The sequence below is a fragment of the Ptychodera flava genome, chromosome 7, assembly GCF_041260155.1.
Source record: "Ptychodera flava strain L36383 chromosome 7, AS_Pfla_20210202, whole genome shotgun sequence".
NCBI classification, from domain to species: Eukaryota; Metazoa; Hemichordata; class Enteropneusta; family Ptychoderidae; genus Ptychodera; species Ptychodera flava.
Genome location: NC_091934.1, coordinates 16,716,774 through 16,744,607, shown reverse-complemented (window position 1 = coordinate 16,744,607; position 27,834 = coordinate 16,716,774). Strand labels below are relative to the sequence as shown.

General features: G+C 38.8%; 2 protein-coding genes across 6 annotated transcripts in view; one reads left to right on the top strand and one right to left on the bottom strand.

Annotated features, from left to right (window-relative positions):
- The first annotated feature begins 350 nt into the window (after positions 1-350).
- Positions 351-27,834, top strand: LOC139136877 (L-rhamnose-binding lectin CSL3-like). Of its 4 annotated transcripts, XR_011553266.1 has the most exons (5): positions 368-607; positions 2,955-3,140; positions 4,308-4,604; positions 8,118-8,491; positions 27,049-27,429. XR_011553266.1 is itself a non-coding variant. In XM_070704716.1 (4 exons), the coding sequence occupies exons 1-4, from the start codon at positions 475-477 to the stop codon at positions 26,790-26,792; spliced, it is 711 nt and encodes a 236-aa protein (XP_070560817.1). In that variant the 5' UTR covers positions 351-474; the 3' UTR covers positions 26,793-27,834. The 4 variants fall into 4 exon arrangements, 3 of the variants coding, with proteins under 3 accessions (XP_070560817.1, XP_070560816.1, XP_070560818.1); XM_070704716.1 differs by lacking the exons at positions 2,955-3,140; positions 4,308-4,604; positions 8,118-8,491 and adding exons at positions 23,554-23,739; positions 24,811-25,107 and having other exon boundaries at positions 351-607; positions 26,698-27,834; XM_070704715.1 differs by lacking the exon at positions 27,049-27,429 and having other exon boundaries at positions 8,118-9,459.
- LOC139136876 (uncharacterized) overlaps positions 11,516-27,834 on the bottom strand; it is a 32,141-nt gene continuing 15,822 nt past the window's right edge. The window contains exons 1-3 of one of the 2 annotated variants that reach the window (XM_070704712.1): positions 16,056-16,652; positions 14,082-14,387; positions 11,516-11,870 (exon numbers count right to left, since the gene is read on the bottom strand). In XM_070704712.1, coding sequence (XP_070560813.1) covers positions 11,586-11,870; positions 14,082-14,387; positions 16,056-16,571 — 1,107 coding nt within the window. In that variant the 5' untranslated portion in view covers positions 16,572-16,652 and the 3' untranslated portion in view covers positions 11,516-11,585. Of the gene's footprint in view, positions 11,871-14,081; positions 14,388-16,055; positions 16,653-27,834 lie in introns of those variants that run through there. The other variant, XM_070704713.1, reaches the window with a different exon arrangement.

The window sequence follows — 27,834 nt, the reverse complement described above, 5'->3', positions numbered from 1 at the left end:
ACTTGAGCTTTGTGTATGCCTAACGTGTCTCAATCTTTGGGAACTGCGGAAATAAGACGTTTTGGGTATGGTAGTTGAAAACGTTACTATCTGACAGTTTATCTAACATCTATAAGGCAGAAAATAATTCCATTTTCCATTCCTTACTTGTCTGCAAACCATACTGACAGAGGATAAAAAAGATAGTTGTCCATGACGAAAATTAATCCTTAAATCCCTGGAGTTTACCGTTTGTTTCACAGCCTTATGAAGTAAAAATGCTCGCGGTTAATGTCTCATTGTCCCAGTTTACAAATATGAAATATAAGCTTTTTTACCTGATCTGCACACATGCGTGTCAAATATCCATAGCTTTTAACAAGAGCAATTCAAAATCAATGCAAAACCGCGTGTACATTGCCTTATGTTGGAATCGGGCAATGGTTTCCACTACTCTTTGCCCCTCCCCCGTACATTACAAATGACTGTCACCTCATGTCGCTCGTGAGCGATTCGTTATTAAGTTGCTGCAAGCTCGAAGCAAACCCCGGTGGTTCTGAACAAGTGAAAATTATGGCTCGAATTTGCAGTCTGCCGCTCTTTCTCCTTGCAGTGACAACATGTACAGGTAAGCATGTTTTCATAATAATATAAATCGCGCCTCTGAAGCTTGAAAATCAGCTGTAAATGTGGTTTATATGTCTAATTACTCAACCCATGGTTTCAATACATCGATTTCCAAAGTGTAAACAGGTAACCGAAGGGGTAGCTATTGCCGTCAAGACGGGTTCTAGACACTCAAACGAATCTTTCAAACGATAAAATTGCATAGGACTCCACCGAACAACGACCTACAGTTGTAGAAATGCACTTGGACTCCGTATAACGGTTACTTTCGGTTTGCAATATACGGCCATGCTGTATCTATCTACAGACGTGGGGTATTGTGACGTCATCAATGACGACATAAGCAAGATCCGTCATAGATAAATGAGGTACCTTTCGTCTTCAAACTTTCTTCATTTTGCAAGGAGGATATAGGATGGCAACAGAGATAGAATAATTTGAAGGTTTCCAAAGCGATATGGACGAAAGTAAAGCACGTAGGAATTAACCACCTCCTTTCATAGCTTTTGTGGGCGGGAAACTTGGTTCCGTCCGTCGAAGAGGTCAGGAATACAGACTCTATCAATTATTTTCTGGTGTGGCGGTTTATGATATTTATATTTAACCATATTGACTTCAAAGGCATTTGCCTAACATTGTGATCGCGGACCACCTTATTAATCACACGTGTACGGCTAAATTCGCCCGTGCCATTCTCAAAAAGACAGGCCCAGGAGTTTGCTCATGGAGACCATACTATTTGGAGAAGGTCGCAACTGACTGACACTTTAATATCACCTTTAAATTCCCGTCACGCTTGTGCTATGGTAGTCTTTTATATTTTGTGTATATGGTTGTTATGGTCGGACCATTCAAAGCACCTAAATCATGAAATTTCAATTCTCAAACGAATTCGCAATGGGTGTTTCAAGTGTTTGTAAACCTGCTCGACTTTAATACAGTAAACAAAACAGAATGTGTCTCGGAGAGCCTAGTGCTGAAAGGGAGGGCGGTTTTACTTCATAGTAGCCAATTCTGACGAAAATAGAACGGAAGTGAAACCATCAGCCATATTTCACTGTATCTATAATTATCACAATACATAAGGTGAATTCGCAGCAGGTATAGGGTCGCCCGCAACTGTTACTCGACGTCATCTCAAAAAACAGCCCACTACATAAAACGCTGAGTGTTCACGGCTACAGGATAATCTCAGCCCGGGATCCTTACATAAAGTAATTTCTGTTCCAACACTGCAGTAAAATTTCTAGAGTATCAAGCCAGCTAAAGAATGAAAGAGGATTGTATATACTGACTTCCGTATTCTTTCAGTAAATTTTAAAAGGACATTCATTTTCCATCTCACATATCGACAGCCGCCTTTATCTGCTTTGTAAGGCGTTCACTCGCCACTGAATACCTGGTCTCCGACGACATTCTTAATCATCGACCCACTCCAATATCCCTTTTACGCCTTTGAAAACTGTGTGATACAAACAAGAGGGCGTTTTCGCTCACGTACAGCCATAGTAGCGGACGCGACGCAAACTCAATAGCATTTTATGTTCTAGGCCCTATTAGGGAGGCAGTCGTCGGAACTGCGCGTGTGCGAGTTTCTTGTTTACAAGCAATGCATTTCATGCTTGATATCTATATGCATCACGTCATCATAGCTGCAACATTTAAATTTTACGATATTGATATTCATTGTTAGCAAACACGCTTTGACTTTCATCAATCGCAAAAGCACCCTAGATGCCGTGTTTACATCGGTTGTAGTGGTCCCTGGCAACCTTTGAGCAGAGTTCCGACGACCGCCTCCCTTTAAGTGATTCCGGCAAGATCTCTGTTGCAGTTGGCTGCTTGTTGGATTTTTCAGTGAGCCGCTGCTCGCGTTTTTGCGAATGCTCAACATCATATTGGCCAAATTTTTGCAGACAGACACAGTCACTAATGTCTGGCTTCTGGACATGGTTTCTAGCAAAATATATCACAAACTGAATAGATCACGATGTAGTGCTTTTTGTACCCCATATCGCACTTGCTGAGTATGTGACATATTTCTTGGTACATATTAAGCCAATAGCTTTAGATTTCGTTTATTATAAACCTAGCTACGTGATGGCATATAACGGAATATACCATTCATTTTCATTCAACACCAGATGCATAATGATTTACGTGCTTGAGAAAACGAAAGAAGATTTTTAAAACTCAGAAACAATGTTGATATAAAAATGTATCGTGTCTGTACAGAATAGGTTTTTAGTACGTTAATTGGTGTTGAAAACACTCTCATTTCTGAGAGTTGTCAAATGTATTAAAAATTCTTGTAAAACTCCCTAATCGCGCTTTTCATATGCAATCAGCTGTTATTCATGAGGAACCTGACTGCCCTCCGGACATGGCCTTTGTCAATTGTACGCTCAGTCCCTGTGACGCTGAACATGTAAACTGCGAGGCAGACCCGGATGCTACCTGCAAAGCTGATTACTGCGGTGGATGTGTGGCTAAATTCTATGATGACAATGATCGAGAATTGCACTGTGAAACAGGTAAGTAAATTGCATTCTCGTATAATTTATATTGCATGGATGGACACACACACACACACACACACACCACACACACTCATATATATATATATATATATATATATATATATATATATAACACAAAATTACTTCAAGTACAGAGTAATGATATTATAATTAATTTTGTGCTATTATTTAGAACACGCTGCTTTTGTATCGAGCACTGTAATTTCCCACGAGGACGTCAGTATACTTCGATATATATATATAATATATATATATATATATATATTATATATATATATATATATATTATATATGTCGAACAGATAACTATATATGTATACATGTCTGAGTATTGTGATATGCTATTCACAAAAATCGTGGTTTATGTCGGAGTAGATCGTTCGCTGGAGGTAGTGTGCGAGATAAACCAGACAGAAGCGTACGAATTACATGGACATAAATACTGGAATTTTGTGAATAACCTTTTGAAAATATACTGTAACTACTTGTCCAATAATAATATCAAAAGTCATTGTACTCCGCATCAAAGTTATTGGACTCCGCGTCCTCTGATACCCAAAAAAACTGTACTATGAAACTCCACAGGTTACTGACCCTGGTGTGTAATGATGTATGTTGCCTAAGTTTTGTGTATCTTGCAACCTCCAGACAGTTTTCTATCATTTATGTGGTTGGGACGTATCGTTACAGTCTTAGGTAGTGTTGATTAATAGTATTTATTTTGATGATCGATAATCCCAAACTCTGTGGTGTGACACCTAATTTGTTTTATTCTTGATTTTGAAAGAGACTGGTTAAAAGTTAACTTTAAGGGAGGAGGTTGTCGGAACTGCGCTCAAAGGTCGCATGGGACCTATACGACCAATGTAAACACTGCAACCAAGGTCCCTTGACGATTGATCAAAGTTAAAACATGTTTGTCCCAATGTATATCATAAAATCATAAGGTTGCAGCAAAGGTTGACCTGATGCTTCTAGATATCATGCACGAGATATGTTGTTTGTAACAAATTCGCGCAGGCGCAGTTCCGACGACCGCCTCCCGTTCCGAAAAGTTTAAACAACATTTCTGTCTCATGGCGCGCGTCGCCTCAATCTGTAAATGGACTGACTCAGTCTACAATACATTTGAATTTTTCACTTTTATCTTCCCTCATTCAGAAGTAGGCATAATCTGCGAAAACAAAAACACCACAATAGGATGCCATAACAGGAATCACGTGATGACAATAAAGTATGCCAACTATGGACGTCTTTCCGAAGATGTGTGCTTCCATCCCTACGGCTCGGAACAACTCCACAATGACACTAACTGCCGGGCAGAGAATTCCACCGAGATAGTGCGGAACCTATGCCAGGGCAAAAACAACTGTCACCCAAAGGTCAATAATGTGGTTTTTGGAGATCCTTGCTACGGCGTCTATAAATATCTTGAAGTGGACTTCTCTTGTGATACAGGTATGGAAAGATCGAATCAAAATGTTGAAAGTGTCATTTTGATGATATCTACAACACTAACCACATCTGACGAGACCAGATACAACTTGTATCCTATCCAGCTATGTTCACGTCACCATTAGATCAAATTCGTTGAAAACAGTGTTGCACTTTAACAAACACTTGCACATCTGAAGATTCAAAAACACAGATACTGAAAGACGAATTTTACCAATTGAACTTGCTATCGCATACCATGCCAGCAGGTGAAAGTACTCAAAGTTCTGGCTCAATACTACTGTTTTCTCCTAACTTGGCATATTGGGAAGTAAAACTGCCTGGCAGAATAAGGCTTAAAGCTTTGCAAAGTTTAAATTGAACTCGACCGGTATCCTCAAGCAGTGAGAGGCAAATAAGGCAAGCATATCAAGTAAATATTGGCCTGGGACACTTTGAAGCCTGATGTTACCAGTACATGTGTTAGATGACCAGGCAGCTGTAAAGCGGTGAATAAGTTAGGGTAGGTCAGGCGGGGATCGCCCTTCTAATGCAGAAACTTTTGAAAATTTTACGTAACAATAATGTGATTTGGTGATACTTAGAATTCAGTCACACATGAATATTTTTGCATAATCCCCTTTTTATCCGTTTTCGCATAACGTCCTTCCCTTCATTAGCTTTGAATTGGCCCCGGCCCATTCTTTCGACCCTCCGTACTTAAATAATGGCGACTCCCTTAAAATTGGAACTTCTCGTTCAGCTGTGAACACCTGTATAAAAAAGTTAGTATTGCAAATATTAATGCATGCACAGTTGTTAATAGTATTTTATTTCGAACTTTGAATTTACTAAAAATTATTATCTGAAAGCCAAATATCTAAATTAATCTAGATATTGTAAATGCAGATGCAAATAGAGAACAAACACGTTCTCAATGCAATATCATGTTAGGCAAGCAATTTCTATTCACTCTGGTTTAGGAAACTTTGTGTGGCTTGGATCATAGCTATTCACGTTAAGGTGTTCATGGAATAAATAGAGAAAGGTGTTGCATTTTTGGATTGGGATTTTTTATGCAGTGTGTTAGGGAGGGTCCACATCGTATTATGTATGTGTAAGGATAGGTCACCATTTGGAAGCACGAAAACTACTTTGCCGAAATTTGCATATTAAAATCCTATACAAAGTCTTTTCAAATATGTTACTACAGTATCCATACTTGACGCGCGTGACTAAACACCCTCAAATGAGCGCATTTTCTGTCAGCAGACAAAGAAGTTTTAACTCATGCAAAACGGGTTTTTAACATAATTGCTAGACCGACATGAAGAAAGCAATCAAGCTAATGGATAGACGGCCGCTTAAATGGTTAATATTATTGCCGCGTCCAAGTTGATGACGGGGAGACAATCAAAATATATTATATTGTTAAATTATTTTACATTTTGACAACAAGGGTTTCTGAAGGTTGACATCAAAAACGGGAATTCAAAATCGACTTGAAGAAGGCTATTTGCTAACGACAGCGATGCATCGTCCGCTCGGACGGGTCCGTTAGGCCTACTTCCCACTAATTCTGTTTTCGGGAAGCATCCAGTTGCCCGGAGAAGAGACCTGGGCACGCAAAGATGACAGCGATGGTGATTTGTCAGGCGGTACGGTTTTCTGACATCATAACGAACGTTTCCGATGAAGAAGATTTGAAAATTCCATGAGATCATGTTTACTGACGTCATAGGACGTGAAATAACCATGTATATTACCCTCTGTGCACACTTATGATGATGACAACAGAGACATGCGTTGTCTCGGGAAAAGCTCCGAAAAGCTGCAGAAACAATCCACATTGAAAAATATAAACCGATGTGGAAAGGAATGTCATCATGACGTCATGCTGCCAAATACTTTTGAGAAATAAGATTTCACAGATTGACAGGTTAAAATTCCCAAAATTTGTTTTAAATGCAATGTTCCCTCACCTACAAATTCTTGGGGAGGCAGTGTGGATTATTGCATCCCTGGAATTGATCAACACACCGAGATACCTGGTTCAGTACATATTAAAGGTTCAGCACATATTAAAAAACACTTGTTCCAAAACATCCAAGTGCCTACACTGGCAAAAAATGCATTTTACTTTGAGGTAAATAAAATTACCAAGTTACCTGTACTTATATATGCAATGTTTTTATCATACACTATGCCTCTTATTACATTTTATCGAATCTCACGCATCATTCCATTATCGTAATTGCCTTCGACTTAGTAGCTTGGCACATTGAAAAAAGTATTAAAATATGATTTAGGAGACTCTTGTCCGCTCGGTAAGGTGATGATTGTTCTTCCCTGTTTACTCATGAAATAAAAGAAACACAAGAAAACAATGACAACAGCGCAAAGAAGGCAGAAACAAAGGAGAAAAACGAAAGGAAAACAAAAAAAGGAAAAAGCTTGAAATGTTTCAGAAGACGATGTAATATTTCTATTTTGACAGACGTTACGTAAAGATACAATTCTTTAACGCCATATTTTTTCCACATCTCGCACCGCACTATTAAACTAAATTTTGTAAAGGTGGACATTTTCAGTTTCGTTGACATCATGAAGGAATTACTGCCATATTTCTTTGCCAAAATTGAGGTGGAGTGATCTTGACCGCTGCGGACGTATCTGAGTTCAGTGCGCACCTTTTATGCGCTTCACAAATTGTCGTCCACCAGTTGCTTATAGAAAACACGCGCACCCCCCCCCCCCCCCCCACACCGGGCGTATGACACGAAGCTCCACTTTAATTTGACAACAATTAAGTACAATTACAGTGTAAGTACGTACGACTAGCCACAAAGAGCAACGTTGTGTTAATTCTTAGAAGTTATTTGAAAGCAATTTTACGTATGGTGCCCGGATTTCAAGCTGGCAAACCGGAAATAAGCAGCGGCGACCCTCTTACCCAGTTCTATATTCTATGCTTTGTGTTGTGTACTATTTTCTAGGTACACATTCGGACACGGTTTTTGTTCGCTGTAATAAAATTTATTACACACGAGCAAGATTACGATTTGTTGCCTGTCATTCATAGGGATGGTGCCCATGTTGGTAACATTGATGCTCGAGCCGAATCATCATGTTTTATTATTTGACCTGTGACTTATATAAATGTTGGACTCCTTACCTTACTAGAAACAAACAAACAAACAAACAAAAAATTAAAGAAAACTTGAAAAAAAAACCATAAAAAATATAAGTAGATATTTTTACTCGATTGATGTGTACAGCAAATAAAGACAGGAGCTCAGATAGCACGCGTGGCCAGTGCATGAATGCATAGAAACGTGCATGATAAAAAGGGAAAGTAGCAAAGGCGGATATTTCAGTGCGTAGACAGGGATCAGTCACGTAAATTCCGCCGCACATGTATTCCATTGCTTGGGTGAAACGTTATTTGATAACGTTTGGAAAAATGAAAGCCGCTCAAATGATAAATTTATTAGTTTTGTTAGCAATTGTTTTGAATTAAATTTTCTTCTTTTGCAGAAGTCAGCGTGGCGCCCCGAAACGACGGACATGCAGTGTCCTTGCTAGCTGGGCTGATGTTGACGTTGAACTTCGGATATTGCTTGTGGCTGTGATACTTTCTACACCAAGAATTGGCGCCGCCGTGTTGGTTTTCAGCTGATTTGCTCGAATTGCGTAGCATCTAAAAGTTGCTTCAACTTGTGACGATGAAAGAGTAGAAAATGGTGAGACCGAAGTTAGAGTAGTCGATTCTTGCTTAAGTTCAGCTATCATCATAGACTATGCACAGTTTCACATCACGTCTTATGTAAAACCCTTTCAATGGGCAGAATAGAATAGAATAGAATAGAATAGAATAGATAGAACAGAAAAAAATCAGAACAGAACACGAGGTATGTAATCTCTGTCGATACCAGAGCATAGAGGGCACATATTCAACAAAAGTCTCAAAATAATAAATAACAAGATTGGATCTAGACCTATTTTAGGATAATTGGATGGTGAAGTGATGTCGATTTAATCTGCAAATGTAAGCTCATCCATCATTTACACTTGTTTTTATTAGTAATTTGTAATATTGCAACATTTAGCTGTAGGGCACCTAACATTTTTGAGGAATTTGAAAAATATGAAGATCCAATTATCCCAAATTAGTTCCAACCGTGTTAAATAATGACAGCTTTCTTGGATTTGATCTTAGTTCTGAATGTTTTTACTAGTCAAATTCACGTTATCATCTGTACGATGTGACTTTAGTTGAGTTTCGATTAGCTGAATTGGATGTCTTTCGTGTCTGTATCAAGACATCTCTTTTATTCAAACAGTTGACGAATTTACCCATTATTACTGCCATTCACAAAATTAGAACGCGGCCTTTTCATCCCTTTCAAGGCTCAACATGGAGTCTCTCAGAGGGCCACGCACATAGCTGCAACTATTGATGATTTTTTTTTATTACTTTCGTCTTTTCATGTCAACTACGGTTTCTTGTTCGACTCCCCAAAGCATGTTGAGATACACAGTATTCAGCTTGTTAACCCAGCTGCATTGTTATTGTTGACAAGTGAATTCTGATCTGATCATGAATAGACATGTAAACAATTACAGTTCACTTTGCAATTTCTATCGTATAGATGACATGTTCAAAAACCAGAAAGTGAGTGTTTTAACAGGCTATATTAGTACGAGAAGAACTTGCAACGGACATTAAATACAAAAATTCCAAAAAAATGTTACAGCTTTTGGCCTTAAGCTTTACTGAAGATTTTGTTTTTTATTCTGTTTTTTTTTGTATGATTGCTGAAATGTGACAAGTCTTTTAAAGAAAGCGCGATTAAAGTAATTTTTAAGTTTGGACAAAGTAATACTTCAAGAGGAAAACTCAATGTGTCGTATCAATTTTGCAATACAGTTTCGAGATTATACATCCAGTGTAAAACAAAATCAGTAGCACACATACGTCATGCTGAATATGTTGGCATGGAAGGACTGCAGAGGAGAGATAGCGCCTCCAACGGCCGTGATACAAGTTGAGAGCTATCCTTCTCAGTGGTGGCGTATGGGACAAGTAAGGATTCTTTAATCTGATTAAAATCAGATGTAGAGTGCGGCGACGTCTACTTACGGGTACGCGGTATTCTCGTGCTGTCGCATATAGGCGACAGCAACACACCACCGCCCAGGTACAGACGTCGCCGTACTCTACATTTGATTTTAATCAGACTGGTGTCAGATACAGTACATTATGTTTGTTTGTTTGTTGTGTGTCCTAAAAGATACAGAATTTTGCCCTCTTAATGTGAAGCTACTTGTAAATATACCAAAACAAGACGTTTTAGCAAAAGTTACATATTGCGAGAATTACAAGTCCCTTGGATAGCACATGGTCTTCTATCATGACAGCTTGGATGAAGGTTTAGCATGCAACTATAGATGGCGTACTTCGTCAGGAGGCATTACAACACGAAAGCAGCATAGAAATCGTGTCTTGGAACGAATTTATAAAGCTGACGGCTGTTTTAAGACACGGAGGTGAAACTACAGTATGATAATTTAATGGATAAGAAATATAGCATATCGGTCACATTTCACAATATGGACAAATCACCGTTTCATACTTTACATCCTTTTCAACTCAAATAATGGATTAAAGTAGACTTCGCGAATGACCCATCAAATCAGCTGTTTACTTGGTGTCAACCATAGAAGCCTTCGCCGATTAGAAGTCATGGAGAATTTCACATTGAGCGCTGCGTTAGTTATGCGCTCTCGCAAGTGACAACAGAGGGATTGAGGAACATTGCGTCAGTCACTCGCAACACGATTGGAACTAATTTGGGAGAATGGGGTCTTCATATTGTTCAAATTTCTCAAAAGTGTTACATACACTATAGCTTGAATCTTGCAATATACAAATTACTCATTAAAACAAGTGTATAACTTAAAAAGAAAAGCATATTAGCTTACATTTGACATTACTTTACTATCCTATTGTGCCAAATTAGTTCCAATCGTGTTTCGCTTTCAGAATCAAAGCATAGACCATGTCACAAGTGACATTTCTGAAAACGTTGCGATCAAGCTGTTGGTTATTTCTTTCTTATTTTATTAATCGAGTCTAAATTTCAGAGGATACTTTTTCAGCAAAAGAGGTGAAACACGATCTTAGCATCTTTGAAATCTGAAAAGACGACATGTAGCCAAAAGGACAACTGTTAATTTGACTATTAATTTGCGAAAAAAATGAAATTCAATGTACATTACTCATAAAGAGTATTGTCATTAAATGAAACTCCCTTTTTACAAAAAACTTTTAACGCGTCTTTTGGCACCATGCACTATCTAGATTTTGTTCAAACTTAATTCGTAATGCATTTTATAGAGCATAATAATTTCGCCTTTAATTTGCATACAATCAACACGGATAAAATAGGTGAACTTCGATGAGGCGTCTCCAGAAACACAAAACTTGTTTTTTTTATGTTAAAAACATTTAAGGTATGTTTGTGTTTTTATATATCTTTCGAATGCGAAGTGACTCAAGGCCGATATCCGTAGCTGAGACAGTACGCCCTCATTCACCAATGAAGAGAACAGCAACTATTTCAAGCGTTTTAAATTTGGAATCAAGTAGAAATACCCTAATTGTAAGAACTGACGACAAGCCTTATCAAACCTCTTGATGTGAATAGTGGAACGCACTAACTTGTTTTCAAATTGATCTTGTCTTATACCAGCTTGCTAAAAACCTCGTCTTTACAACATAAACATCACACTTAAAAGACGAAACTTGGATACTAGTATTGTCGTTTACATGATGCAAGCCGTATGTATCGAAATATTATAGTCGTAAGCCGTTTTAGTACTCCTACATCAGACTCATATATAATATATATATATATATATATATATATATATATATATATATATATGTGTGTGTGTGTGTGTGTGTGTGTGTGTGTGTGTGTGTGTGTGTGTGTGTGTGTTTTAGTAGCCCATTTTCTTCTTTCGATATAAGTAGGACGTTGCCATGGCGACAAAGACGCTCCCCGGCGCCAGGAGGGAGAGAAATGAGTCTGTGTTCCACGTCAGTCCAACAACATAGCCTGTAAGGATCAGTATCAGAATTGCAATCAATGAAAATCGGAGGACGGTAGAACAGACGGGCTTGGCAACCTTTAACCTTTGTGACGTCGAATCTCCGTCAGCATGCTTGCTTTCGGTTTCAGGTGGTTCGTTGTCACCGGAAGCGAAGTCGGAAATCGGGTCAGCCTGTCAGCAAGAAAGTGAAGGTGGTTTTAATAGATCAAAATGTATGACTATAGGATGACTCGAAATACAACCCTTTTCAGAATTAGAGTGCGAAGCCACTGCAGTGAACTGCAATAAAATGCTCACACTAATTAGTTTCAGCTGTAGCCAGCTGGCAAAGTCGACAACATTGTATGTCCCATGCAGACAGTTTGTCTGGGGAAGTTGAAATAAAAAAGATTTGTACATGGACCAGTGCATGGTAATGTTACATTGTATCTTAATCTTGAACACAGGGTGCCAATCGTAAACTCTCATTTACAACTCGAGCCTCAGACAGAGCTAGTTTTGCCTTTGTACAAGCAGACTTTTTGGTCTTTATCAAGTAGCCTTGTTCAACACCAAAGTAGCCACGGCTACAGCTGAAACTAATTAGTGTAAGCAGTTTTATTGCAGTTCACTGCAGTGGCTTCGCGCTCTAATTCTGAAAAGGGTTGTAAAGTATAACACGATTGGAACTAATTTGGGAGCATTTGATATCAATATTGTTCTAATGTCTCAAAAGTGGTAGGTTCCCCACAGCTGAATGTTGCAATATTAATAATTACTCATAAAACAACCATATAACTTGAAGACAAAAGAACATGGGGTTACATTTGCAGATTAAAACTACATTACTTCACTATCCAGATAACCCAAATTAGTTTCAATCGTGTTGTATAGAGCCTAACAATACCACGACGTAACTATGACTTGACGTCTTCTAAGTAAACTGTGCAAGTAGACAGTGCAAATCAGTTTTTCAGTCTTGTTTAGGAGGGATGTTTTGTGCAGATAAGCATTGGTTAATTCACCGAAATCACTAGTGTTGTTTTCAGACCGCTAATCGAAACCGAAACTTTGAAGTGTTTGCTTCAGCTTTACTCGCGGAAACACTAAACTATCATCTCTCTCATAATCTCAAAAATAATAAAGGGTTCATCTTATATTGTAGGATGAGAGCAACAAAACAGAAAATTAAATAATTTAATATTTATAATGCATAAAAACCGCTATTACTTCAAGTTGTCTCCAACCAACAGGGAATACTAAATTTTCGATTTTTATAAAAAATTTGCATGCTCTACGGGATTCAAAATTATTCCACACAATCAACCAACCAAAAGGTACTGAAATGATCAAGTGCTGTCTGGAAAACTGCCGTCCCCGTTGCGCAGGTAAGTCAGTCTTAGGCCAAAGAAAAAAGTTTGTGTGTGCTTTCTGGTAACCCGACCTCAGTACTCCCCCCCCAAAAAAACAGCCCCGGCCTACCCTAGACAAGTTTTCGCATTTGCAAAAAAAAAAGAAAAAAAAAAAAGAAAAAAGAGAGAGTTTACTCGAATTTTATGAGTCTCAGCTAACAAAAAATAACACATGGAAAGTATTCCTCCTACTTACATACATACCCTGATTGTTTTGATGCCATGTTACCGAAAACACACATTTAAAAAAACATGGCCTTACCAGGCCACTATAATACGCGTGGGAATGTTCCCAATTTACTGCAAAGCTTCCCTCGTTGTAATTGTTTTGAGACTCACAGACTGAATTGAACTGATTATCGTGATTATACACAGCAGCAAAAGTTGAATGTTTACTCGTAATCTGAAATGACGGCGAAATTATATGCTACATCTGTGCTGAGAGATTAACACGATAGGAACTAATTTGGGATAATTGGATAGTGAAGTGATGTCGGCTTCATCAGCAAATGTACGCTCATCTGCTTTTCTTTTTAAGTCATACACTTGTTTGCTCATGAGTAATTTGAAATATAGTATCATTCAGCATAGGGCACCTAACAATTTTGAGAAATTTGAAAAAAAATGAAGTTCCAATCGTGTTGATTTCACTTGCATGATAAAGCTAGCCACATTAGAGAGTGCAGGCGAAATTATACATTCTACATTTGCACTTTGACGTTTCACTTTTGCAGGATAAAGCTAGCCAAATTAATGTGTGCTGCATATTCCCCCACTGAAAGCCTTGAAAATATTGTTGACACTTCGGCCTTCAATTTTAGCCTAAATGCAGCACCAATTGCAAAAATCCTACTGAGAAATTGAAAGTCTAGGAAATGCGGCACAGGCGTCGATATCCAGCTTCCTTCTGACTACTACCAAGATATTTGTAGATTATGAAGAACATGCTATAGTAGAATTTTGTTTCGTCAAACATTACAAGATTACCCACCTCATCGTCGTTTGTGAAGTACATGTATTTCTTGTCTCGTGAATCTTTCCGCACATGGCTTGCTTCCCCAATGTGCGCGCCCTCTGGCGGCAAAGAAGTCACCAAATTACGGTTTCTCCAGTACCACAGAACTTGTACACCGTTGATGTAGGCCATGGTGCTGGAGTAGTACGTCATGACGACAGATTGCAGCGGCAAAATCAACAAATAGTTTGAAAGGAAGTCCGTTGTTTTGCCGAACAGAGCAAGGGCGACTGAGTGAGTAGACTGGCCGCTGGTTGACATCCTCTGCATATTCAAAACTACCTGTGATGTATTTGGAAAAAAATATTTTATAGACTTGGAGGGAGCAACGTTGTCAAGATATAGTGAAAGACTAGATAGCGAAACTAAAGTTGGGATGATTCCAAATGATGTCCTTTCCTATAATAAACATGCAAAAAAATGAAAGTTTGTCGTAATATTGTACAAGACTTTCGGACATTACAGGTACAAAATAGCGAAAGATGAACCTTCATTGGCACCCATGGTATTATGAAACCATAAATGCCAAATGCTTTGAATGCTAAGCTTCAAGTTTAAACGAAGGCGCGAAACAGATGAATTTTGTCCAAAACTGTGAATAGATTGCAGCCAATACGCGCTCGATGTGTTGAAACGTGAACGGTGCACAGCGCCATGATGATATTAACGTCAGTGAGAATTTAAAGAAAAGAAAAAATGTCAGCCGAATTAATAATTCTAACGTTATAACTAATGAGGGCAGACATTAGGCATATCATTACAATAACAACATGCCATCTGTACTTAGGGAACCGTCATTTACGGCCTGGGGTCCCTCAACAAATCGAAAGCTACACGGGGGATGGCTCAAAATTTGGAGAGAAAGGGGGGTACTCAGTTTTTTGGGAAATGTGCTGAAGCATTTAATGCAGCTATGAAATGACACAAAAATTATAGTAAAAAATGGAAAACACTATAAATTATGTATAATTTTATAAAAACATGGTGCAATTTGATTGTACGTATGCCAAGAACATTGACTATCCTTACTAAATGCGATTTTTCAGTATTTCCTGATAAAAAAAACTGGAACACTTTTCTGATTAAGCATAAGAAACCTCTACTCTCTATTCTATGTGGTTCTAATGATTTGGGAGAATGTGAAGAGAAAGCTATGTCTAGAAATCATGCAAAACAGTGGACTGCATCGATAACAAAACCATCTTTGCAAGAACATAATTTGCCATAGTCCAAAATACCTGAGCGACAGAGATTCCTTGTATCTTTCAATCAAACATAAATCCAATCCCCACATTAAACTTTTGTTTTCTTTATCATGTTTATTTTCTGTCCCGGTTTGCTCTTTGACGCAACTCTTGGCAATTTCTTCATATCCACAATATTGCAGGAACAAAGTTTTGATACAGTAAACAAATAAAATTCATTGTATGCATATGAGATAATTATTTGAAACAGTAAATTTTACTTTAATACATGTCAAATACAAAGCAAATATATTCTTACACAGGACAATAAATATTATCAATATGAAAAATGACCAAATTACGGTATGTGTAAATTCCATTTATTTATTTTGATTTTTTTTGTTGATACCCTCAAAATGTGAAAAAAGAAGTGTAAACACTGTAAATTTACTGCACATTGTGAACTGTGGTTTCCAGAAGGTATTTACATAAAATAGACCACATTGTTTGTAAAAAAGCAAGAATTTATTATTCTGTAACATTCATATTAATAATTTATTGATATTCATAATTAATTTTTGATCATAAGAGGAACAATCAACACAAATATTGACTAATTAGCCTGTAAATAAATAAATTCGTAACTTTGTAACATTTTTATCACATTGATCTCTCACGATTATTGCCGCCAGAAGCTTACTGTTCCTTCAGTTCTGCCACTTTATTTTGTTTGTTTGGATATCACATTTGACCTCAGGTGACCTACCTGGGGGAACGTTTCCACCGACCACAACACAATGGCACACCACTGAAACTCCATATATACATCTGTCAGCAACTGCACAATGATGATTACCGCCCACACCACCAGGCACGCCATCAGATATGCCCACTTCAGTTTACTGTTGTACTGTGTTCCGTATATCCAAAACTGAACCAGTAAAGAGAGTTCCAACACTGGCATGTACACCGCCGAGATTTTGACGTAGAGCGGCAGCTGCCCGATGCGCAGCACGAAAAACAGGTTGATCAGTGAGGCGGTGAAGTTGGCCGTCGCCCACAGAATGCTGAGACCAACAACCGATTTCCGGCGCCAGTTTTTCACGATTTGTGGAAAGAGCACGACGAACCATATCGCAGTGCTCGTCAATCCACAGACATTTGCGAATATGCATACGGCTTCTGGCCACTCCAGTCGACAGTTTTGTGTTAGTACGTTGTGAGAAGTATTCTCGGCGCCAACCAATATGTCGGTGTTGTCCACCATTTTCGTCAGGTGCATCGGCAAACACGTTAAAATGTTTAAACTTACCTTCTTGAAATTACAAGAATTAATTTTAGAGTACAGGTTAGAGTAAAGATTGCATATTAAAATACAAACTGCTACCGTTGCGTCGAGGCCGCCATGTTGAACAGTACAGCTAGGGGGTGGACCATTTGATATCCTGGGGGGGGGGGCTTGGAAGATTGGTGGAGAGCCATTATTTTTTTTCCCACGTGCTTCACCATGAATTATTTTTTTTTCTACAGGGCATATGCTGGCAACTTTTTTTTTCACTTTCCTTCTTCGAGATATATTTTTTTTACCAAATTTCGGTGCAATGTTTGTTTGCTTGGTTTTTCACACCCAGTAACAAGATGCTGTTCTATCGCACACAGACTATATTCAAGAAACTAAATAAAGATATGTAAATACATGTACATTTTTGATTCACTTTACAAAAACATATTTGTAAAATCATGTACATTTATGGCATTTACTTGTTATTGTTGTCCTTACATTGAAAGTAGCCGGGTAATTTAAGAAAGTAGATGGGTGGACTGCGAGGGAGCGAAGCGACTGAGTGGCGAGTGAGCGTAGCGAACGAGGGGGGGGGGAGAGCGCGAGAGGGGGGTGTCCCCCCTCTCGCAAGGCGAAAAATGAAATTTTGGAGTGGAAATGGTTTTCTCTGGTGGCATCTGAGGTGACATTTACAGACTGAAACAGTACTTTTGTTGTGTGTCTTAGACGTGGCTCACATACAACAAAACAAACAAACATGATTTTGTTTTGTTTGTATTATTTATGACACACTTATGGTTTTATTTGCAGTGAAGATGTAACATTTAATCTTAAATCACCTGCTGTCTGCTCATTTCATTGCCCATTTCCCATTCTTCATTACCACATAGTAGTTTCCCCAAAACCATCAAACTCATTCAATTCTAATCAAAACACATTCGCTTTTGTTAAGAAAAACATTGGTAAGATAATTCACTATAACAGTGTTCGCATTTACGAATAAAACATGCGTATATAGAAAACTCATAACAATGAAAAAATGTGTAGAGAGTCATCCAATGCGTAATAATATTACGCATTGGATTGAGTCTCTACGCATTTTTTCATTGTTATGAGTTTTCTATGCGCAAACGATAATAGTAAATGTTTGCAGGCTGTCTCTCTTCTTGTGGTATTTTGACAAAATCCTTACATTCAGATTTACACATTTCTGGAAAACACTGGTGAGCAATTTCAATTTCAGCATACTTCCTCTAATCAGAAGGTCATGTATACTGTACAATTGTTCATATTCAGTTATTGTTCCTCAAGCTTGAAATGGTTTATGCTTTATAAAACTCTAGAGCTACTGCTTGATTTTTATTGATGCTGCAGTGTGCATCGAACAATTGCCAAGATTTTTTTTTTCCGAGTCGCAATGGTCCTAATTTTTTTCATCAGCCACCTAAAGCCAGATTTTTTTTTTCGAGCAACTCCACCTGGCATCTTTTTTTTTCCCCAAATCTTCCAAGCCCCCCCAGGATATCAAATGGTCCACCCCTAGCTATGGTTTCACTCCAATAATTACGTCTTTATGCTCACGATAATATCGTCCTGTCGAGGAAGCAACTTCCTTATTCCGGTTTCACAGGCTTTGAAATACAAAACCTTTTACTCCAGGCCGTTGATATTCTCTTAGAATTGCAATTCCCGCTCATGAAACAGTGTAGAGCATCTGAATCTCCATTCTTGAGTCCATAAGGTACCGTTCAGTTTTACGGCCGGGGGGGGGGGGGGGCAAAATCCAGGGGGGGGGGGGTCATCATAATTTTGGAATCCGCAAAGGGGGGGTCATCGCTTTTTCACTGGTAGGAAAAGGGGGGGGGGGTCACCACATTTTCAAAAACATAATACCAACAATAAAGTTCACTTTATGCCATGGCCATGATCGACCCTCTTTACCGGCGGGCCGCCTTCGGCTGCCCACTACAATAAATATACATTATGTATTACCCATGACCCTCTTAACGGGCAGACGCCTTTGGTGGCCCACTCCAATTAGGTTTACTTCATGCAATGGCCATGATTGACCCTCTTTACCGGCGGGCCGCCTCCGGCGGCCCACTACAATAAATTGACTTATGTAATACCCCACGGCAATCTTACCGTAAAATTCCCAATTGAAGCCGCGGCTTGTATTAGAAACATTTTTGAGGGACCCCTGGGATCACGCACTGAATAATGGTAATGGCCGTGCGCCTTCAGCCGCCCTGTCCAGTAAAGTCTACTTTATGCAATAGCCATGATCGACCCTCTTTACCGGCGTGCCACCTTTGGTGGCCCACTAGAATAAAGTTGACTTTACGTAATGGCCCATGACCCTCTTAACCGGAGGGCTGCCTTTGGCGAACCACTCCGATAAAGTTTACTTTATACAATGTCCATGGACATGAGTTGTCTATGGAAATGAAGTTAAAAATTGCCTTACAGTCGTCCTATTAACAGACATTTCAATGGATGTGGCTGAGAAGTTTGTGCACTGGCATCGAATAAAGTGCGCCGCGTACCGGAGTTCAAATCCAAACCATGCGGGTAAATTTGACATATGGGTTTTGGTTATTTTTCAGGGGGGGGTCATCAATTTTTTTCGTCTGACAAAGGGGGGGGGGTCATCATTTTTTCACAAAAAATGCAGGGGGGTCTATATTTTTTTGAACACCGGCGACAAGATTTTGCCGGCCCCCCAGGCCGTAAAAACTGAACGCTTGAGTCCATAAGAAGGCTCGAGGTTCAACAATCAGTGACGTGTAATCGACTTGTTCGTAGAATACGCCCTCGTTATCAAAAACAGCGTAGGTAGCGTTCATGAAGTTATCTTGTAAGGGTCATTTTAGGTTAAAACGAAACGCTGCATGAATGGGCAAATCTTGTTATCCTATTCAGCGATAAGTAACGATTATATCAGAGGTATATCGGTTGGGCGTCCGTTTAGATTCAGGTCTGTACCGATGGAACTGGTACAAGTTCATGCAAGCTGTGATCTTTAACCGACGACATGAAAAATATCCTGTTGTTGTGTCGGGACTGTGACGCGGATCTACAGCGTCAGCGTTTAGCATAATGAACCATACAGAAGACCTGTAGAAGTATTGACTTGTGCCGGCCTCATGCCCGAACACTCGAATTTCTTATACTAACATTTTTGTTATCAACTACATTCTTTAAATCCCTTCAAGCAGCAGTATTTGTATACTTTCCAGTATTCAGTTCTGTCTGTATTAAAAAGACATTTTCTTGCTATGCCCCTAAAATCATGTTGAATGTTCCGAACGCTGCATGCAAGTGTGTGGATGTGTCCGGATTTATTATTTACACTTCACTGAATTTCAGTCCCGATTAGATTGACACCGTCCGTATACGTTGAGGGACATGCCTAACTTGAGCTTTGTGTATGCCTCCCTTAGGAACAGAAGACATAAGGTATTTTGGGTATGTTATTTGAAAAGGTTATTATCTGACGATTTATCTAACATCTCTCAGGTAGAAGATGAATTTCATTTTTTCCTTATAATTGTCTGCCCATCAGATGAAAAAGATAGTCCTACAATGAATTTTTCCATGACGAAAATTAACCCTTATTGTCGTATGCAGATAAGAATGGACAGTGAAATGTATCTAAATATTATCACACTTGTGTAAGTTGTTTCAAAATTTACTACAGGATCGGTAATTTTGGTTGAGTCGCGGCAAACCACAGACGGATGATAGTGATGTTTCACAGTAGGCTTCCGCTGTAATGTAGGAACTGATTAGTGTCTGTGTGTGGAGGGTAAAGATTTCCTGACTTTCCGAACTATCCCCGTACATCTCGACAACTTTCTCGCGCACTGCGTCTGGCGTATGCACACCTCTTTTCCTATGGATCTCGATTTTTTTACCAAAGAACTTAGTCAGTGCAACTTCTGAGGCAAGTTTTGGGACAACTTTACAAAACCAATTACACAAGTGTGGCAACATTTAGATCAATTTCACTGTCCATTCTTATCTGCATATCAGTGTGAATCCTCAGAAGGTTCTATGGTTTTTTAAATTTTTACGTCATAAATTCCCAGTTTTTACCGACAAGTACGAAATATAAGAGGTTTTTTTTACCTGATCTGTACACATGTGAAATATCGGTAGTTTTATTGGAGTTATTCAAAATTAATTTGAAAACGCGTGTATGTTGCCTTTTGTGGTAATAGTTTTCACTACAGGGAAAATGGGCAAATCCTACAGAAAAAAACTTACAATAAGCTTACTTTGGTTGTATGCAAACTCATGGAGAAAAAAATACAAGATGCAGGTACTGTCGTTGACAACAATCGTCTGAGATTGAGATATCGCACAGAAAGAGGATCCAAAACTTCAAGAGTCTTATGTCAACGTTTGCATTTTCTGTACTCCCTACCCCCTCCCCTTACAACAAAAATGACTGTCACCTCATGTCACTCGTGAGCGGTTCATTATTAAGTTGCCGGACTCAAACCCCGGGTGAACAAGTGAAAATCATGGCTCGAATTTGCAGTCTGTCGCTTTTTCTCCTTGCAGTGACAACATGTACAGGTAAGAATGTTTTCATAATAATATAAATCGCGCCTCTGAAGCTTGAAAATCAGCTGTAAATGTGGTTTATATGTCTAATTACTCAACCCATGGTTTCAATACATCGATTTCCAAAGTGTAAACAGGTAACCGAAGGGGGTTGCTATTGCCGTCAAGACGGGTTCTAGACACTCAAACGAATCTTTCAACCTATATAATTGCATAGGACTCCACCGAACAACGACCTACAGTTGTAGAAATGCACTTGAACTCCGTATAACGGTTACTTTCGGTTTGCAATATACGGCCATGCTGTATTTTCCTACAGACGTGCGGTATTGTGACGTCATCAATGACGACATAAGCAAGATCCGTCATAGGTACACGAAGTACCTTTCATCTTCAAACTTTCTTCATTTTGCAAGGAGGATGTAGGATGGCAAGAGAAAATGTTTTGAAGGTTTCAAAAGCGATATGGACGAAAGTAATGCATGTAGGAATTAAGCGCCTCCTTTCATAGCTTTAGTGGGCGGGAAACTTGGTTCCGTCCGTCGAAGAGGTCAGGAATACAGACTCTATCAATTATTTTCTGGTGTGGCGGTTTATGATATTTATATTTAACCATATGTCACTAGTTTTGACTTTAAAGGCATTTTTCCTAACCTTCTGACCGTGGAGCACCTTACATGTATGTATTAATCACACGTGTACGGCTAAATTCGCCCTTGCCGTTCTCAAAAAGACAGGCCCAGGGGGAGTTTGCTCATGGAGTCCATACTTTTTGGAGAAGGTCGCAACTGCCTGTAATGTCAACTTTAAATTCCTGTCACGTATGTGCTGTTGCAGTCTTTTATATTTTGTGTCTGATTGTTATGGTTTGACCATTCAAAGCATGAAATTTCAATTCTCAAACGATTTCGCAATGGGTGTTTCAAGTGTTTGTGATCCTGCTCGACTTCAATACAGTAACAAAACAAAATGTGTCTCGGAGAGACTAGTGCTGAAAGAGAGGGCGGTTTTAGTTTATAGAGCCTAATTCTGAATCCAAATGCCGTATTTATCAATTGACTGCATCTATCATAATCAGAATACATACAATGAATTCGCAGCGTGTAGATTAACAGTGCCACTATTGTTAAGCCGCAACTGTTACCGACGTCACCTCAAAAAAAGCCAAACAAATAAAAACAGTCCGCTACTGTTAAATATAAAACGCTGAGTGTTCATGGCTACAGGATTCTCTCAGTCCGGGATCCTTACATAAAGTAATTTCTGTTCCAACACTGCAGTAAAATTTCTAGAGTATCAAGCCAGCTAATAAATGAAAGACGATTGAAAATACTGACTTCCGTATTCTCTCATTAAATTTTAAAAGAACATTCATTTTCCATCTCACATATCGACAGCCGCCTTTATTGCTTTGTTAAGCGTTCACTCGCCACTGAGTACCCGGTCTGCGACGACATTTTTAATCACCGACCCACTCCAATATCCTTTATACGCCTTTGAAAACTGTGTGATACAAACACGAGCACTTTTTCACTTACATACAGCCATTGTAGCGGACGCGACGCAAACTCAATAGTAAGCTTATAGTGTTTGTTATGGTAGGTGCCCTTTAAAGGTATACAGTCACCTGTAATCTAAATATGCTCATATATGGTCAAAGGGGCGTTCCCTGGTATTCCAAATGCCCATGTGAGGGCGCTGTTTTTAAAAAGCGGCCACCCTCTTAAAATCTGTGATTGGTTAGATTTTCTCTTTCCAAGGTAACTGTGGCAAAATTGGAACAGGTGACTGTATACCTTTAAGGGAGGCGGTGGTCGGAACTGCACGTGTGCGAGTTTCTTGTTTACAAACAATGTATTTCATGCATGATATCTAGATGCATCACGTCAACATAGCTGCATCATAACATTTAAATTTTACGATATTGTTAACAAACATGCTTAACTTTCATCAATCGCAAACGTACCCCAGATGCCGTGTTTACATCGGCTGTAGTGGTCATTGGCAACCTTTTGAGCAGAGTTCCGACGACCGCCTCCCTTTAAGTGATTCCGGCTAGATCTCTGTTGCTTTTTGTAACACATATCGCACTTGTTGAGTATGTGACATATTTCTTGGTACATATTAAGCCAATAACTTTAGATTCCGTTTATTGTAAACCTAGCTACGTGTTGGGCATATGCCATTTATGTCATTCATTTCCATTATATACAAGATGCATAATGTTTTACGTGCGGAAGAAAAGGAAAGTTGATTTTTAAAACTCAGAAACAACGTTGATATAGAAATATATCGTGTCTATACAGAATAGGTTTTATAGTATGTTTATTGGTGTTGAGAGTTGTTAAATGTATGATTTTTTTTGTAAAATTCCCTAATCGCGCTTTTTCTCCGTCACATTTACAATTAGCTGTTATCCATGAGGAACCTGACTGCCCTCCGGACATGCCCTTCGTCAATTGTACGCTCAGTCCCTGTGACGCTGAACACGTGAACTGCGAGGCAGACCCGGATGCTACCTGCAAAGCTGATTACTGCGGTGGATGTGTGGCTAAATTCTATGATGACAATGATCGAGAATTGCACTGTGAAACAGGTAAGTGAATTGCATTCTCGTATAATTTATATAGCATGGATGGATGTACACGCATGCATACACACACACACACACACACACACACACACACACACACACACACACACATATATATATATATAATACATGTATACATATACATGTATACATATACATATATATATATATATATATATATATATATATATATATATATATATATATATAATCGTCAAACACATAACTATATATGTATATATGTCTGAGTATTGTGATATGTTATTCACAAAAATCGTGGTTTATGTCGGAGTAGATCGTGCGGTGGAGGTAGTGTGCGAGATGAACAACACAGAAGCGTACGATGTACATGGACATAAACACTAGAATTTTGTGAATAACCTTTTAAAAATATACTGTAACCGCTCGTCCAATAACACCAAAATTCATTGTACTCTGCACCAAGTTAAGTTGGACTCCGCGTCCTTTGATACCCAAAAAATACTGTACTATGAAACTCCACAGGTTACTGACCCTGGTGTCTAATGATGTATGTTGCCTAAGTTTTGTGTATCTTGCAACCTCCAGACAGTTTTATCTCATTTATTTGGTTGGGACGTATCGTTACGGTCTTAGGTGGTGTTGATTAACGTATTTATTTTGATGATCGCTAATCCCAAACTCTGTGGTGTGACACCTAATTTGTTTTATTCTTGATTTTGACAGGTTAAAAGTTAACTTTAAGGGAGGAGGTTGTCGGAACTGCGCTCAAAGGTCGCATGGGACCTATACGACCAATGTAAACACTGCAACCAAGGTCCCTTGACGATTGATCAAAGTGGAAACATGTTTGTCCTAATGTATATCATAACATCATAATGTTGCAGCAAAGGTTGACCTGATGAATCAAGATATCATGCATGAGATATGCTGTTCGTAACAAATTCGCGCAGGCGCAGTTCCGACGACCCCCTCCCGTTCCGAAAAGTTTAAACAACATTTCTGTTCCATGGCGCGCGTCGCCTCAATCTGTAAATAGACTGACTCAGTCTACAATACATTTGAATTTTTCACTTTTTATCTTCCCTCATTCAGAAGTAGGCATAATCTGTGAAAACAAAAACACCACAATAGGCTGCCATAACAGTAATCACGTGATGACAATAAAGTATGCCAACTATGGACGTCTTTCCGAAGATGTGTGCTTCCATCCCTACGGCTCGGAAGAACTCCACAATGACACTGACTGCCGGGCAGAGAATTCCACCGAGATAGTGCGGAACCTCTGCCGGGGCAAAAACAGCTGTCACTTGGAGGCCAATAACGTGGTTTTTGGAGATCCCTGCGAAGGCGTCTATAAATATCTTGAAGTGGACTTCTCCTGTGATACAGGTATGGAAAGAGCGTCACTGTATATCGAAACAAATGTTGAAAGTGTCATTTTGATGATATCTACAACACTAACCACATCTGACTATACCAGATACAACTTGTACCCTATCCAGCTATGTTCATGTCACAATGATGTCACCATTAGATCAATTACAAGTTTGTTGAAAACAGTGAGGCATAACAAGTCCCATTTGTTGCACTTTAACAAATACTTGCACATTTGAAGATTCAAAAGCACAGATACTGAAACACGGCTTTTAGCGATTGAACTTGCTATCGCATACCACGCCAGTAGGTGAAAATACTCACTTATATTATAAGTTCTGGCTCAATACTACTGATTTTCCTAACTTAGCATACTGGGAAGTAAAACTGCCTGGTAGAATAAGAACTCGACCGGTATCCTCTAGCAGTGAGAGGCAACTATGGAACGCATATTAAGTAAATATTGGCCTGGGACGCTTTGAAGCCAGATGGAGTTTGTATTCACTGCATTGTAAGTTACCAGCACCTGTGCTAGATGACCAGGCAGCTGTAAAGCAGTGAATATGCGGGGGTAGGTCAGGCGGGGGTCTCCCTCCTGATAGAGAAACATTTGAAAATTTTATGTAACAATAATGTGATTTGGTGATCCTTTGAACACAGTCACACGTGAATTTTTACGCATAATCCCTCCACATTTTTATCCGTTTTCGCATAACCCCTTGCCCTTCATTAGCTTTAAATTGGCCCCAGCCCATTCTTTCAACCCCGGACATAAATAATGGCGACTCCCTTAAAAGTGGAACTTTTCGGACACCTATATAAAAAGGGTTAGTATTGCAAACATTAATGCATTCACGGTTGTGAATAGTATTTAAATTTCAATGTTTGATTTTAGGAAAAATTATTATATGAAAGTCAAACATCTAAATTAATCTAGATATTGTAGCTGGAGATTCAAACAGGAACGAACACGTTCTCAATGTAATATCATGTTAGGCAAGCAATTTATATTCACTCTGGTTTAGGAAACTGGCTTTGTGTAGCTTGGATCATAGCTGTGTAAGGATAGGTCACCATTCGGAAGCACGAAAACTACGTTGCCGAAATGTGCATATTAAAATCCTATACAAATTCTTTTCAAATATGTTACTACAGTATCGATATTTAGCGCAGAGCTAAACACCCTATAGCTAATTGAACACATTTTCTGTCAGCCGACAAAGGAGTTTTACCTTATGCAAAACGGGTTTTCAACATCATTGCTTGGCCGACATGAAGAAAGCATTCAAGCTAATGGATAGACAGCCGCTTAAATGGTTAAAATTAACGCCGCGTCCAAGTTGATGACGGCGCGACGGAGGCAATCAAAATGTATTATACTGTTATATTGTTTTGCATCTGGACAATAAGGATTTCTGTAGGTTGACATCAAAAACAGGAATTTAAAATATCGGTATTCTCTACCGACAGCGATGGTAATTTTGGAGGGCGTACGGTTTTCAGACACAATAATGAACTTTATCGATTAGGAAGATGAATACTTAATCTTAGTCGTTACTTATCAAGCGGGTCAATTGTTTTGAATTATATTTTCTTCTTTTGCAGAAGTCAGTGTGGCGCCCCGAAATGAAGGACACGCAGTGTCCTTGCTAGCTGGGATGATGTTGACGTTGAACTTCGGTTATTGCTTGTGGCTGTGATACTCTCTACACCAAGTCTTGGCGCCGCCGTGTTGGTTTTCAGCTGACATGCTTGAATTGTGTAGCAGCAAAAAGTTGTTGATGACGATGAAAGAGTAAAAAGTGGTGAGACCGAAGTTAGAGTAGTTGGTGCTTGATGAAGTTCAGCTATCATCATAGATTATGCACACTTTGACATCACGTCTTATGTAAACCCTTTCAATAGGCAGAATACAATAGATAGAAAAATAGAAAAAAACCCAGAACAGAACATGAGGTATGATAATCTCTGTCTATATAATAGCATAGAGGGCACATATTCACCAAAAGTCTCAAAAGAACAAATAATGACAGCTTTCTTGGATTTGAACTTAGTTCTGAATGTTTTTACTAGTCTAATTCACGTTATCATCTGTACGATGTGACTTTAGTTGAGTTTTGATTTGCTGAATTGGATGTCTTTCGTGTCTTTATCAAGACATCTCTTTTATTCAAACAGTTGACGAGTTTACCCATTCTTACTGCCATTCACAAAATTAGAACGCGGCCTTTTTCATCCTTTTGAAGGCTCAACACGGAGTCTCTCAGAGGGCCACTCAAATAGCTGCAACTATTGATGACTTTTCTTTATTACTTTCGCCTTTTCATGTCAACTACGGTTTTTGTTCTATTCCCAAAGCATACTGAGTAATATCAGTTTGTCAACTCAGCCTGTAGATGTACAACTACATTGTAATTGTTGACAAGCGAATTCTGATCTGACCATGAATAGACATGTAAACAGTTACAGTTCACTTTGCACGTATTATCGTATAGATGACATGTTCAAAAACTAGAAAGTGAGTGTTTCAACATGCTTTGTTAGTACGAGAACTTGCAATGGACATTAAGTACAAAAAATCAAAAAAATTATCCAAAGTTACAGCTTTTAGCCTTTAGCTTTTCTGAAGATTTTGTTTCTGATTTTTGTATTTTTTTGTTTGCTTGCTGAAATGTAACAAGTCTTTTGAAAGAACGATTAAAGTATTTTTAAGGTTGGACAAATAATACTTCAAGAGGAAAA